This window comes from Schistocerca cancellata, chromosome 8 (genome assembly GCF_023864275.1).
Source record: "Schistocerca cancellata isolate TAMUIC-IGC-003103 chromosome 8, iqSchCanc2.1, whole genome shotgun sequence".
Classification (NCBI taxonomy): domain Eukaryota; kingdom Metazoa; phylum Arthropoda; class Insecta; order Orthoptera; family Acrididae; genus Schistocerca; species Schistocerca cancellata.
In genome coordinates, this window is record NC_064633.1 from 93,060,415 (window position 1) to 93,074,916 (window position 14,502).

The following is a 14,502-nucleotide window of genomic DNA, read 5'->3' on the forward strand; positions in this document are numbered from 1 at the left end:
ATAACTTACTCTGACAGTCATTTCATCAATTCTTACCGCATGTTGGCAATGTACCAACAGAATGCTATAGTACTGGCTGAGTTTAAAATATCTGTGTAATGTAATGGATGTAGACTTCAGCATCAGATATGACTGTAAAAGTACCATGCAATGAAAATAATAAAATACATACAAATACCACTCCCAGCATTAATTGTCCTTTGAGTAATACATAAGTTTCGCCCAAAGAATGTACTCTTCGCAATCACAATAGTGACAGTAAATATTACTGGACTGTAACCTCTAACATCAAACAACTGCTCATATCCAACAATCTTAATGCCTCCCAATTAGCTACATAATAAAATACCAGAATTTGTAACTTTTGAGGTGGTGTAAGCAACACTAGCCTTAACATTGTTGTGACCTATAAAAAAGTATTTGTATGGAGTGTAGCCATGTATGGAAGTGAAACATAGACGATAAACTGTCTAGAAAGGGCGAGAACAGAATTTTCTGAAACGTGGTGCCGCAGAATAATAATGAAGATTAAATGGGTAGATCGTATAACTAATGTGGAGACACTGAACAGAACTGCGAAGCAAAATAATTAGTGACAAAGCCTGACTGGAAGAAGGGATTGATTGACAGGACACATTCTGAGACATCAAGGAATCACCGGTTTAGTAGTGGAGGGAAGTGTGGAGGGAAAAAACAGTAGAGGGAGACTAAGAGATGAATACAGTAAGTAGATTCAGAAGGATGTAGGTTGCAGTAGTTCTTCGGAGATGAAGAGGCTAGCGCAGCATAATCATGGAGAGCTGCATCAAATCTGTCTTTGGAATGAAGACCACAACAACAGAAAAAAGCGGTTCCGCTACATTTGTTAAATAAAAACAAACTGGATTAGACTCGATCCCACAGGAGAACTGAGTGCCGATTTATAAAACCGTAGTTTGCATGATCTTTTCTTTATTCCTACAGAGGAGACTGATAATGAGCACGAAATATGTGACAATTAAAGAAAACTTTGGGTAGAGGCATTTTCATGTTAAAGCGAAAAATATTTGATAATTTCCGCAAAATGACAAGGTAATTGTAAGGCTATTTAATCACTCGCACGCGCATAGGAGTCAATAAAAATGTAGAGCTTACCTGAATCGATGGTGAGGGCCGTCGAGTCTGTTGGGTCGAGCCACCAGATGGGAGGGTTGACAGGGGTGCCGTCCTTCACTGCCCGCTTCATGGCTTCCACAATACGAGGTGCGTGCATTGTGTGCAAAGCTGTCATGTTGCGAAAGATCTCCACCGTCTGTAACATCACCAGCAAGAACCTTCCAGGTGATGGCTGGACGCAAATTTTTCCGTGTTTTTTGTTGAATGATTTGCAACAAATTTCACCATTATTGAACATAGACTGGCGTATATCTCTGCATTAAGGGAACGATGAATCGAAAGTAGCAAAACACGCAAAGTGGCTTAGTCGTGTATGTCTGGGCAGTGTACAGTTACTAGTCTTCCTGTTCAGCTAGGTTAGAAGCTGAGAAAAAAAATTGCTCATTTGGGAAATGGTTGTGCAGAGTAGAAACTGTCCAAGTATAGTTTAAAAAAGCTTTCACGTCTGTTGAAACAATACATATTTCCTGTCATGTAAACTGAACAGATATATTATCACATATCGTCTTCGGATATAGTATGAAAAAATAAAGTTCCCTAGACGAGCAATTGGGCCGGACCAACCGTGTCATCCACAGCCAATGGCGTCTTTGGATGCGGTATGGAGGGGCATGTGGTCCAGTTATAGTGAACCATGTTATTAATAAACTCTATAAAGTCAAGAAACTAGACTGGCATTTATCTGGTAATAAATATGCAACCAGTCGCTTTTTTACGATTTATTCAACCGTGAACATGTTTTCGAGCCACTGCAGGTTCATCATCAGGTGTTACAAGAACATAATGTTGTGGACCAAGCGTAGCTAGATGCAGTGCTGGTCAGGGCACTCCCTTGTGGTGTTAACATCAGATTGCTTCTTATAACGTGCATTATTAAGCTATGTACACAAATAAACACAGTCTTTATCTACAGTTGGTTTTGCACTGATCACAGAATGTAAACATTCCTTGAGGATTTACTGAAGAACTACAGACGATAAAAATGATAATCGTAAGTGCTGATAGAGGTGGATAATTTCTTATATTCCTGGAATGTCTGTGTTTAGATCTGCTTCGCATTCAGTATGACGTCTTTGTGAATTTACTAGGAGATAATTCACGGATTCCTGAAGTACATCCTCAGCTCCTGAAATTAAATCTTCGTCATGGTTAGCTTTCTAAATAACTATCCATAGACCGGCAATTCGTCGGTCGACAAATTCTCCTGCAAAGCCATAAATGGGTGCAATACTTCGCAGGTCGATGCTTTGGTCAAAAGAGTTCCTGTTAATCCACAGTTTTTGTCACGAGACTTTTCCGAAAGCTACAGACGACGGAATGATACGGTTTACAAGTGTTGTGCTTCATTCTGAAGGAGGTGTCTTGCTTGAAGACAGATTGACAGTTGAGGGACGCCGCCAAGTTCTCCAGAACCTGTGACACTTGTGGGGGTGAAAGGGATGTTGGCTGAAAGGCCTTCCCACTACAAACAGACGGGCCTCTTGTTAAGATGCAAACTTCTTGGGGGCTCAGAAGGCAGAGAAACACCAGGAGACACTCTCAGCAGTTTTTTTCTCTCTCAAGAACATCCGGTGTGCAAACCGCTAAGGAACTGTCCACAAACAGTGGCTTGCACCACAACCAGAGGTAGCATGGAAATGCTTTCTGCATTCCTGTGACCCACGCTAGAAATCATCTGGGGATTTTTCCAAACAAGATTAAAAAGGTTGGCATCTTGTACTAAAGACTGATAAGAAGAAGTTATGCAGCATCAGTCGTTCATTGGGCTAGACTGAAAATTGAACGTATCAGTGACAGGGAGGTCTAATGAGAAATTTAGCATCCTGAAGTACAAAAAAGGGGAAATACGTACTCCATTGTTTAAAATTAAACATCCTAAAATGTTACAAACACAAGATCTTAAAAAATGAAATCAAACTTTCGGGACTGCTAATGCTCATAAGAAAGAGATACCACTCCTCAAGGCAAACAAATCCTATATATCTATAAACCCGCATTAGATAAAATTGGAGCATCGTTATTGAGAGATGATGACATACATATTGGCATGGGAGAAAACACAATTACAGGTCCTAACAGCCAAATAAAACAATGTATTTACGAAAGTAGAAGTTGGAGACAAAGGAGGACGAGAAGAAAAGGAAGATGATTACAATAAGGAAGATGATGATGATGGAGAAGATGATGATTCTGAAGGAAAAGAAGAAGAGGATAAAGATAATCATGATGGAGAAGAAGAGATTATTAGATGAGGAAGATGACTCTCCCCATTGTAATACAGTCTCCAACGATTCGTCAACAGCTACCGACAATGACCACTGTAATAACCTGAAAGAAATGGTAGAATGATTAGTTTCCTTACTGGCTTTGAAAGTGACAGGCGGTGATTCATGTGATAACGAAATAATATCGATCGAGGAGAAGCACTGATTCTTGCTTGAAGTTTATAATGATCACAGAAAATTAAGTGATAGACTCAGCTGCAGAATGGTAAATTGCTTATGAGAATATTCTATCCTACATAAGTAACAAAGATAAATAGTGATAAACTTAATCTAGTGAGCCAGTTCCTTGCTACGTTGATGGCTGAATCAAGATTAAGTAAGACGATTATAGAGGGGGGGGGGGGATACGTGTTTCAAAGCCCCACCCTCACTGTGTTTTATGTTTGTCATTCGCTGCTTGATGTGTCAACGAGAAATGTTTGCTGGTGTTAGACATTCTTATCATATTGCCATGCTAAATGCATCCCAAGCATAAGAAGATGATGGATAAATGGTGAACTAGCTGAAACCGCCTTTTTGTGAGCATATGATAATGCCATTCTTTCCTTTGGTTATCTTAGTCGACAAGTATATATTAAGCTGTATATTCGATCAGTAATAGTGGTCATACATGTTTTGCGACATTATAGAACCAATTTTTATGAATTGATGAATATTACAGAGATCAGACTCGGCTCATCTACTAGCGTATAATTTATTTCACTACTGCCAAAGTGAAGAGGAATAGTTTACGTGATATGGACGATTTGGATGTGAAAATATTTACTTTCCTTTGTGCTTGCAGAGTGTGGTACAACAATCATAATTTGGTCATTAACAGTTGCTAAAAGTTTTATTAAAAGCGTACACGACGTGAATTTTTAAAAATATTATAGAACAATTGATGTATGGCAGTAGTGCCATAAGTGTCTCGTGCTCCAAATCTTACCTGTTTTGAGAAATAGTACAATTTTATTTTGTTGCAAAGTTCGAATTTTTGTTCAAGATCAGATATCTGTAATTCTGCTTACGTACTATTACAAACAATCTGTATGTGTTTATTACTCAATAAATGTATTACTTTGTTTTCAAATATTTTTTTGTAGAGATACCGACACTGAGTCTCTGTCTGTTGCACCGTCGTCTTCGGTGACGTTTCAGCTCTGTTTTCGTCCAGCACCGGTCATGTTTTGATGTTTGTAAACATAACAAAAGTTCTTATTGTGTCTTGCGAAAATATGACGTTTAAGTGATTAATCACAGTAAAATATCGCCAGATCACAGTCTCCCTTCCTTTCTAAAACGGTTTTTGCACAATTTGGTTGTCTTTTGGCTATATTGTGCGTGAACGTATTGTTTTTACATCATGTAATTTCATTAGATGCTGGTGTTATTTATTAGTTGATTATGGGGCATACACTTTCGGAGATCCTTGTCATGATAGTTCTAATTGGTAAATATTGCAGACATCATCGAGAGTTGTTACTGCACCTAATCTTTACTGGTATTGATCATTTGTATCCTATCTGTCTTACACAATGTGTGATACGGTACTCAATCTATAGACATTTCCAAACATCTGTTAGCAACACAACCGAAAGGTGCAACTCAACAATTTATTTTACTTTGCATTTTGAAGTTTTGCAGAATGGTAGTTAAAGCAAAACACATGTTCAGCATCTTGGTATATCTACTTAATTAATTACATTGCATAAGCGACCACTGGTCTGTAACTCTTTATGGAAAGAATAGTTTATTCTCGTTGTCATATTATATGCTGAATGCGTCTAGTTTCCTATGAAATTTACAAATGTCTGTTGAAATTTGCTGATGAGGCCATAAAGTGTTTGACAAACAATTTTTTTGTAGCGAAGAATGAAAAAAGTTGGCAATATTTTTTTAACATGTGCAAGTACAGAATTTGACTATGAAATACAGTGTGTGCATGCACTATTCAGAGGCATATACCTTTGAACATACACCATTTTTCGGAAAATCTTTGAACATGATACTATTTCAAATGAATGTTACATAACGTTTCGGAAATACTCCATGTCAGAGGCATATTTTTACCGAATTCAGTTACTTAACTGCCTCTTTTACACAGTACACTGAGATTGACTGGTGAAGAGGATAGGGTGGAGAATGGGAAAGGGGAAGGAGTTAGGGAGAGAGGGAGAGGTGGTACGAAGCACAACTTGGCTACTCCCGCTATCTTGCATTTTTTTAATTTCCTGCCATCCGCCATTTTGGATTTTTGGATTTCCCGCCATCATCATCTTGGATTTGTCGCCGACTGAAGCGCCGAGTAGCAGAGGAAACTTGAACTATGGATCAAAGTCCTCATAGATACACCACCTAGATAGTATGGCGGTAGTGCAGAGAGAACCATATCTTGTAAAATTTTCTCAATGTAATAATCAGATGAAGGTTGGTGTTCCTTAATGCCACAAGTTAGCTTACCCTGTCGCAATCTGTTTTTAAGTTTACTCTGTCCTTTTCTGCATGACAGTACGATGTATTCCTGTTGTTGCCATAGCGGAGAACACAAAAATTCAGTGTCAGGAAACGTTTCCTGGCACTGTTATTTGGCATTACTCTTCACACACTGTCACTTGCGACTTTTGTTCACTGTCTAATTTGTAATAATTCACAGTTCATCTAAATAAACCGCCGGATGCTCTAATTATGATGATTTATATTTCCATAAATATATAATATAGTGCGTTCTTTTAGCAAGAATGTCCTCTCTTTTGCCCAAAATGGCTAGAACCTGGCCCCTTTCAATATCGAAGACCAGGGATTGGGCAGTTCTTCTTAGAGTGTCCTTCCAAGCTGCAAGTCCAGTTACATGTGTCAAAAGATATGAAGGTTTTGCAAAAATGACATTTCCTTGTGTTGCTGAAAATATTTCAGAAATTGCTGTCTAATAACACTTTTATCTGTATCATCAATGAAACATTTGTAATTTGTATTTCAGTTATTCTGCTTTGGAACAGATACTTGCATCCTGCTCCACTCGTCGTCACATGTCCGTCCTTCTGTAATTTGCACACTCCTGACCTTCCTTTTGCCTGTGAACAATCGCTTGCATCTTCCATCACCTTCTCTGTCCGCAGAGATGTTTCCTGTGACCCGTTTCTGCGACCGGACTGCGCACCACTTTACTGGGTAACCAGTTCGCCTTGTCGGGTGATACTTGCTTTGGAAACAGTGCTACCTAATTTACTCTTTGTCGTCAAACTTGCATTGAGCACTGCGCAGTTCTGTCTTCAGTCGGTATCACCGACGATGTTAGTTGTACATTAACAGCAGCACACAGCGGTATGGATAGGTTTCCTGCTGAAGAGTTAGCCAATATGCGGCTGACGTCTGTGCACTGTAAGAGCCTCACAACGGCACTGTGCTTTGTGGTTCCTTCTGGTACAGTAGCTTTTGGTACTGCGAGCTGTTGAGTTGCTCCACATTTTGTGTTGTACCTTTTTGGGATGCTACATTGAGGCTGTTTGGTTGTTCTAAAAGTATTATGAGGAGAGTGGTTAGTCACGTATCACTAACACGCAAACGTCCAGATGTGAGAGACTCAGGTCGGTACCAAGCGTTGTATGTAGACAGAGTATCAATCAAAACACTGATTTATATCGTGCTGTGTGCTGTCGTCCGGTAGAACATGCGTAAACGGTAATTAAAAGTAACACGAACACTACATTGCACAGAAGGGCAAATCTGTGAGTGATTAGTTTCACAGATCTCGCGTTGGTGGTTAGGTAGACCACGAGCTCGTCGTGCCAAAGGTCCCGCATTCAGTCCTGATGAAAATTCATTTTAACTGTTTACGCGTGAAACTATTATATGGGTTAACATTTTCCTGACATGTAAAAGGACTTTTTGGAATTTGCAGCAATGTTCTTGTAAAAGTCTACTTTCGATTCGTTAGTTGAAAGTAGCAAACCTATAGAGTACATTTGTATAGATAGGTCCGGGGTTCTCTCGGACATGTGCGACAGAACGGACACCACTCGTGATGAAGCAGCTAGTGCATTTGTAGTTTCATAGGATACACATAGCCGGCCAGTGTGGCCGAGAGGTTCAAGGCGCTTCAGTCTGGAACCGAGCGACCGCTACGGTCACAGGTTCGAATCCTGCCTCGGGCATGGATGTGTTTGATCTTCTTAGTTCAGTTAGCTTTAGGTACTTCTAAGTACTGGGGGACTGATGACCTCAGATGTTAAGTCCCATAGAGCTCAGAGCCATTTGAACCATTTTAGAATACACATAAACAACTGGAACAGTAGAATAAAGAAACAATTGCATCACACTGGCGGAAGTATTAATAATCCCATATAAAACTTTCCCTTAAATGCAGTAAAAAGGAAAGTTGTCATAATTGGGGTATGAACCCAGCAGTCTTTGTATGACGGTCTAATGCTCTACCAAGTTCCCCACGAAAGATGTACATATTAGTTACTCACAGTTATGCTTTTCGTGTGCTCCGTTGTTCTGTTGTTACTTTTAATTAACGTTCTGCTGGACGACAGCATAGAATACGAAATAATTCGGAATTTTGGTTGATATTCTATCGACACACAACATTTGGTACCGATCTGAGTGTCTGACATCAGGAGGTCAGTGTATAAGCAACAATCGATATATAATGTGATTCTTGAGTTTCTCCCGGCGTATTTGATAATCAAAATATCCACGGGTATGCTGCCGGTCTATAGTGTCCAACGGGCACAATATTTCGGCGATCAAACATGTCGCCATCATCAGGTGAACTGACGGACTGAGCTCCTGTGAAAGTACCGGCACGGAGATCCGTACGCTATGGCTGCTCAGAGGGAACTGGGTTCGCGACCGAACCCAGTTCCCTCTGAGCAGCCATAGCGTACGGATCTCCGTGCCGGTACTTTCACAGGAGCTCAGTCCGTCAGTTCACCTGATGATGGCGACATGTTTGATCGCCGAAATATTGTGCCCGTTGGACACTATAGACCGGCAGCATACCCGTGGATATTTTGATTATCAAATACGCCGGGAGAAACTCAAGAATCACATCATACACCTTTACGGGGAGGAGATGTATCGCAGCATGAAGAAATTTGAAAAGTTGCGCCACCGTAGATGTCGTTTGCTAAGTACTCTTGCCTTTCTAAAGAGATGTCGTTCCGAGAATGTTGTTCCAAATTTTGCTAAGGTTATGCATCACATCGATTCTGCAGCAGCTAAAAGAATCAAGAAACGAGCCAGCCTCGCATTGGTACGTGAGAGAGTGCAATTCACCCGCCGGAGCCTTGAGTTTATCTCACAGGAATTACTCAAACTACATTTGCAACTGGCTAGTAAGTTCACTTCTTGTTCCTGGGATTGGATTGATGGTGTCACCTGGGTGTCAGCTGATTCCGCCCATAAGAAGGCTACAGGACGTCAAACAGCTAAGTTCTCACGTCTCCTTGACAAACCATCCCTGCAGGTTCCGTGCAAGACTGTCATCAATTTGAGTGGCATGGTGTTGAGTGATGATGCGGTCTCGGTTTTGCAGAGAGGTCTCAACTTCGCTCCCACCCCCAAGTTCACACCGGTCGCAGAAATTGTTAGTGCTGTTGAACAGGTTGCAGCTCGACTTCCGTCAGAATCAGCCGAGGAAATACGTCGTGAAACTTGTCGTGCGTTGACGAAATCCAAGCCGATGAAGTCAAATATCAGCAGTAAAGAGAGGGCGGCCATTCGTGATCTGAGGGAGCGCTCTGAAATTGTTGTCTTACCAGCTGACAAAGGCAATGCTACAGTTGTTGTCTCCCATAAGGACTACACTGATAAGATGCAGAGCCTGCTAAATGACGATTCCTACCGGAAGATCAGCGTTGACCCTACAAAGAAGGTGGAGAACAAGACGAGGGCGCTTCTCAAAGACGCAGATTTACCGGAGGGTGACGCTAAGAAATTGTTACCCCAAGGTCCGGTACCGCCTAGACTATATGGACTCCCGAAGGTTCACAAAGAGGGGGTACCATTACGCCCCATTGTCAGCAACATCAGGGCACCTACATATTTGTTGGCCAAATACCTGACGGGAATATTAAGTCCTTATGTGGGTAAATGCCCTCATCACATCCGTAATTCCGTGGATTTTGTTAAACGCCTTGATAGCTTCAGGTTGGATGAGTCAGATATCATGGTGAGTTTTGATGTCGTTTCCTTGTTTACGAGGGTACCCCTGCGAGATTCACTAGAATTGATTAGTCAGAAGTTTGATGAGAAGACCACTGAACTTTTTAGGCATGTCTTGACTTCCACGTATTTTCTTTTTAATGGAGAATACTATGAACAAACGGAGGGAGTCGCCATGGGTAGCCCACTCTCACCGGTGGTAGCGAATTTGTACATGGAGAACTTCGAGGAGGAAGCCCTGTCGTCATCCGTATGGAAACCTACTTGCTTTTTCCGTTACGTGGACGACACGTTCGTCATCTGGCCACATGGTATGGATAAACTCCTTGACTTCCTTACACATCTAAACTCCATACACCCCAACATCAAATTCACTATGGAGACTGAAACGGAGGGTAAATTACCTTTCCTTGACGTCTTGGTCAAGAGAAGGGCTGACGGCACCCTAGGTCATGGGGTGTATCGGAAGGCTACGCACACTGATCTGTATTTGCATGCAGACAGCTGCCACCACCCTTCACAGAGGAATGGGGTACTTAAAACTCTAGTACATAGGGCGCGCACTATCTCTGACGCAGAGAGTCTACCCCAGGAATTGGAACATCTGAGAACTGTATTTCGAAAAAATGGGTACTCAGAGTGGCAGATTCAACGTGCTCTCCGCCCAACCACTGCAGCACAACCTGTTGAGATGGATGAAGTCACGAGGGAGGAGGTAGGCACTGCATTTATTCCATACACAGGCGCACTCTCGGGGAAAATCGCCCGCATTCTGAAGAAACACCGGGTCGGAACTGTGTTTTGTCCTCCAAATAAAACTCGTGCACTGGTGGGGAGCGTCAAAGATGACCTCGGTTTGAGGAAGGCCGGCGTGTACCAGATTCCGTGTCAATGTGGCAAGTCGTATATTGGTCAGACGATGCGTACCGTCGAGGATCGATGCCGTGAACACCAGAGGCACACTCGACTGATGTATCCGAGCAAGTCGGCGGTCGCTGAACATTGTTTGTCGGAAAATCACGCCATGGAGTATGACCGCACGAGGATTCTGGTACAGACGTCGAGATACTGGGACAGCGTTGTTAGAGAGGCCATCGAAATTCGCACCAATGACGACCTCATAAACCGGGACTGTGGCTATAATCTTAGCAAGGCTTGGGAACCAGCGATCGGGTTAATCAAGAGTAAATCGAGCAGACGTATAGTTGTGACGACCACGGCGGACAGAGCCATCACACCGACGTCATCTCAGACGCCGTCGCAATCTGTTCCACCGCGCGACCGTGGCGCTGGGCGCGGACGGCGGAGGGAGCACGCCGCGGGCGGAGGGTATTTAAATCGGCCGCCGCCGCGACCGAACCCAGTTCCCTCTGAGCAGCCATAGCGTACGGATCTCCGTGCCGGTACTTTCACAGGAGCTCAGTCCGTCAGTTCACCTGATGATGGCGACATGTTTGATCGCCGAAATATTGTGCCCGTTGGACACTATAGACCGGCAGCATACCCGTGGATATTTTGATAATCGATATATAATCTAGAATTATTTTCTGTTGTATTCTGCAAAATTTCTGAATGGAAGAGCCGACTCTGTGAGTCTACTATTTTAGCCCATGTTTCTCCATGTTGTTGGAATATGACGAGACGTTTCACCTGCAGGTTTTAGGTGCTGGTTAGGCAATGTTGGGAAACTGGGAGATTTTCCACCAGAAACCGGCACGAGTAGTGGACATGTGAGTCAGCCGCTTTGGGTTCCGCTGAAGTCAGAATACTACAAAAGTGCCTTTCAAAACAGTGTGAGTCATATGAGCTCCCAAGGGATTTCAACAAAGGCCCACAGCGTGCCCTGAATGCGAAAGCAGAGAACAGAACCACCACTATGTGACCGTAAACAACATGGGAGCAGAGCTGCATTTACATGCTCAGACATCATCCTGCCAATCATAAGGCGAGGGCCAGTACGCTGCCAACTTTTACTTCGTTGGCAGAGAATACAAAAAGTGCTAGAGAAGAAAATTCTGCTACCTTTTCCAGCATGCAGGAAAAGAGAGAGAGACTTGCAATTGTCCCTGTGGCAAGCTTCGCGATTTCCTCCCCTCCTACGGTAATTACGAGAAGTGTGTGAGAGCAGGCAGTCAGTAGATTTTGTGGTGAGCACATGGTGGCAGTTTGCGTCTCTTCCCTGGAGAGTCAGCTTGGCTCTCATTTAGCTGTTTTGGAGTGTCACGTTTAGCGAATGCATTGGCTTTACACTGCATAGCTCACAATTTCCGTGTCTGTTTCTCAACTTGTGACGGCTTTTTATCATTTATCCTCTATCATACTGGGATCAACTGTTAATGCTATTCAGTATATGTCCCTTTGCCTTCCTTCTGTACAGATAAAGCGTGTACAAATCTAGATATTATCACACTGGTGATTCATAAAAATCTTAACATTGTACGTGTACTGCTTTTTTCACTTTTTATGAAAACAGTAGTAAATCAGTCCAACTCTAATTTGAACAATGTTGATTGAGAACAAATAAATTAGTATTTTTAAGATCACTTTTTCTCATTCTATCATTTACTCCCCCAACATCGTTATGAGGCGACCTTTACCATTAAAAATAAATATCGTGAGAAGATTCTAGCTCACTGAATTGCAGCATCACTGTGACGGTATTCACAAAGTAATACAGGTGCCATTACGAGGAACCTATTCTTTTCCTTTAATCTGGAAAGTCAGCTGGTCCTTTTTAACTATATGAATTCTCTTAAATTTTGCTTTGTGGATAATGAAACTTCAACTACAAATTTAACCGTTTTGCGATTGTGTTGGATTCCTTATGGGCACAGAATCGCTTATTTGGTCATTTGTGTATTGAGTTCACGAGTGTGGGAGACAGCTCGTACAAACGAATGCTGAACTCAAGTCGACTCGCACATAGCACAATTACAACAAGTGACGTAGACATTTCAGTAGTTTCACAGAAACAATTTTTTTTGAGGACAGAAACCGAATTAACCATAGTTAAATGACTGCTCTGTAACGAGTCAGTGTTATACCAAAATAATTAGAAGACATCCCCGAATAACTTCCGGAAATTTGTTTGGGGGAGACCTGTTTTGCCCTGTATTCGTTGTTATTGCAGGCGATGGGTAAATTCGCGACAGGTATACGCGTCACAATCAGTGAAAGGGTGAAGACTGGAGTAAAACAAATGAGCTTCGCTGCCAGAGCACGATCAATATGCACATCCACAGGGCCTGTGGGACTCAAGGAGAAAAAACCCCACGGCGCAGTGCTCCTATCGTAGGTGGTGGAACCAATTGATGAGCGAGTGGGGCATGTTGATTGGCAGCCATGACGTTCTCCTAGGCGAGTACGTGACTAGGGTCCAGAGAAACCACACTTTATACCAAAGGAAATGCACGTTGTAGAACTTTGCAACTCCTGGTATGACTTATAGATAGGACCAGAGCGTTGCTGTTGACTACTTACATCCTTCGAGAGCAAAATTCCAGCAAAGCTGTGAACTTAGAATTTAAAGAAAATTGAAAACCTACATTCAGCTAGCGTCTGAATTTCAGCAGAAATAGTGATAGTCTCATATTATAGGTGATAAAGATGTAAACCGGAGCCAAGGTAGCCCCTGAGGGCCGGCAACCCACATTACACCACAGAGGACGAGGTTGTCTATGTCCAAGGCGTACCTAACGCACCATGGTAAACACCGGCTATTTACATACAAGATAAAGGAAACAGACATGCCGAGCACTACTTCCTGCAGGGGAAGTTCGAGCCACGGAATGCAGGAAGTATCACTATGCCAAAACCTGATTGGCTAGAGACAGCTATCAAGGGGCTAGAACCAGCCCCGAAGTTCAGTTCACTCTTTACGTCTTCGTCTCTGAATTGGTTATTAGTGTGTGTGTGTGTGTGTGTGTGTGTGTGTGTGTGTGTGTGTGTGTGTGTTGTGTGTTGCGTATGTGTGTGTGTGTTACCACAAACTTTTGTTTGCCTCAATTAGGAGATTTTTACTGGCACCGTTATTTTTACCTTTCGTATGTTGTTCAGTCATCAACCTTGTGACCTCACGTCAATAAAAGTGGTGTTTGTGAAAAATTGCGAATTGTCAGTCACAACACGTACCTCGTTGTCGTAGTCCCAGGGCACGGAGGAGAGCTGTATAGTGGGCATGAAGACGTTGACCTGCAGCCAGCGAATGAACAGCTGCTTGTCGAGAACGGCGCCTTTGTAGCCATTACCGCCCACCATGTCTGGCAGAACGAAAGGGTGGCCCACGATGTTCATCTGCAGCAGTGTGGGTATCAGCGTCTTCAGCCCGTTCTGGCCGCTCCAACTGCTGTCTTTGTCGATCATGCGGAAGAAGTGGGGCAGGTGCTGGCTCTCGACACTGGCGCGCACTTCTATCATGGGCCCGAACTGCGAGACGGTCTGGACGTAGTCGTCGGTGAAGCGCACCGGGTTGACCTCCAGGGGCGTGATGGCGGGCAGCTGCGGCAGCCAGCTGGTCTCGCCGGCGTCGAACTTGAAAGAGTCCAGCCCCGTCTCGTTCCGAAGCGCCTGCGGAAAGTTCAACAAATGGCTCTGAGCACTATGGGACTTAACATCTGTGGTCATCAGTCCCCTAGAACTGAGAACTACTTAAACCTAACTAACCTAAGGACATCACACAAATACATGCCCGAGGCAGGATTCGAACCTGCGACCGTAGCAGTCGCGCGGTTCCGGACTGAGCGCCTAGAACCGCGAGACCACCGCGGCCGGCTCCTGCGGAAAGACAGCGGCGGTAAATGAGCAGGCAGTGGAGACGTGACAACGCGCCAGACGAGCGTCACTGTGTAAACTAGCCAGCCGCGAGGCTCGCTGAGTCAAACTTGGGGAGCAACATCTGCTTAAGGGGCTCCGG

At 43.3% G+C, this 14,502-nt stretch overlaps 1 protein-coding gene across 1 annotated transcript in view; it reads right to left on the minus strand.

The window, feature by feature from the left end:
* Positions 1–14,502, minus strand: part of LOC126095388 (myogenesis-regulating glycosidase-like) — a 58,147-nt gene that overhangs the window by 18,662 nt on the left and 24,983 nt on the right. Inside the window, exons 4-5 of the mRNA XM_049910191.1 lie at positions 13,722–14,156; positions 1,135–1,327 (exon numbers count right to left, since the gene is read on the minus strand). Of these exons, the coding sequence (XP_049766148.1) occupies positions 1,135–1,327; positions 13,722–14,156 (628 nt within the window). The remainder of the gene's footprint in view (positions 1–1,134; positions 1,328–13,721; positions 14,157–14,502) is intronic.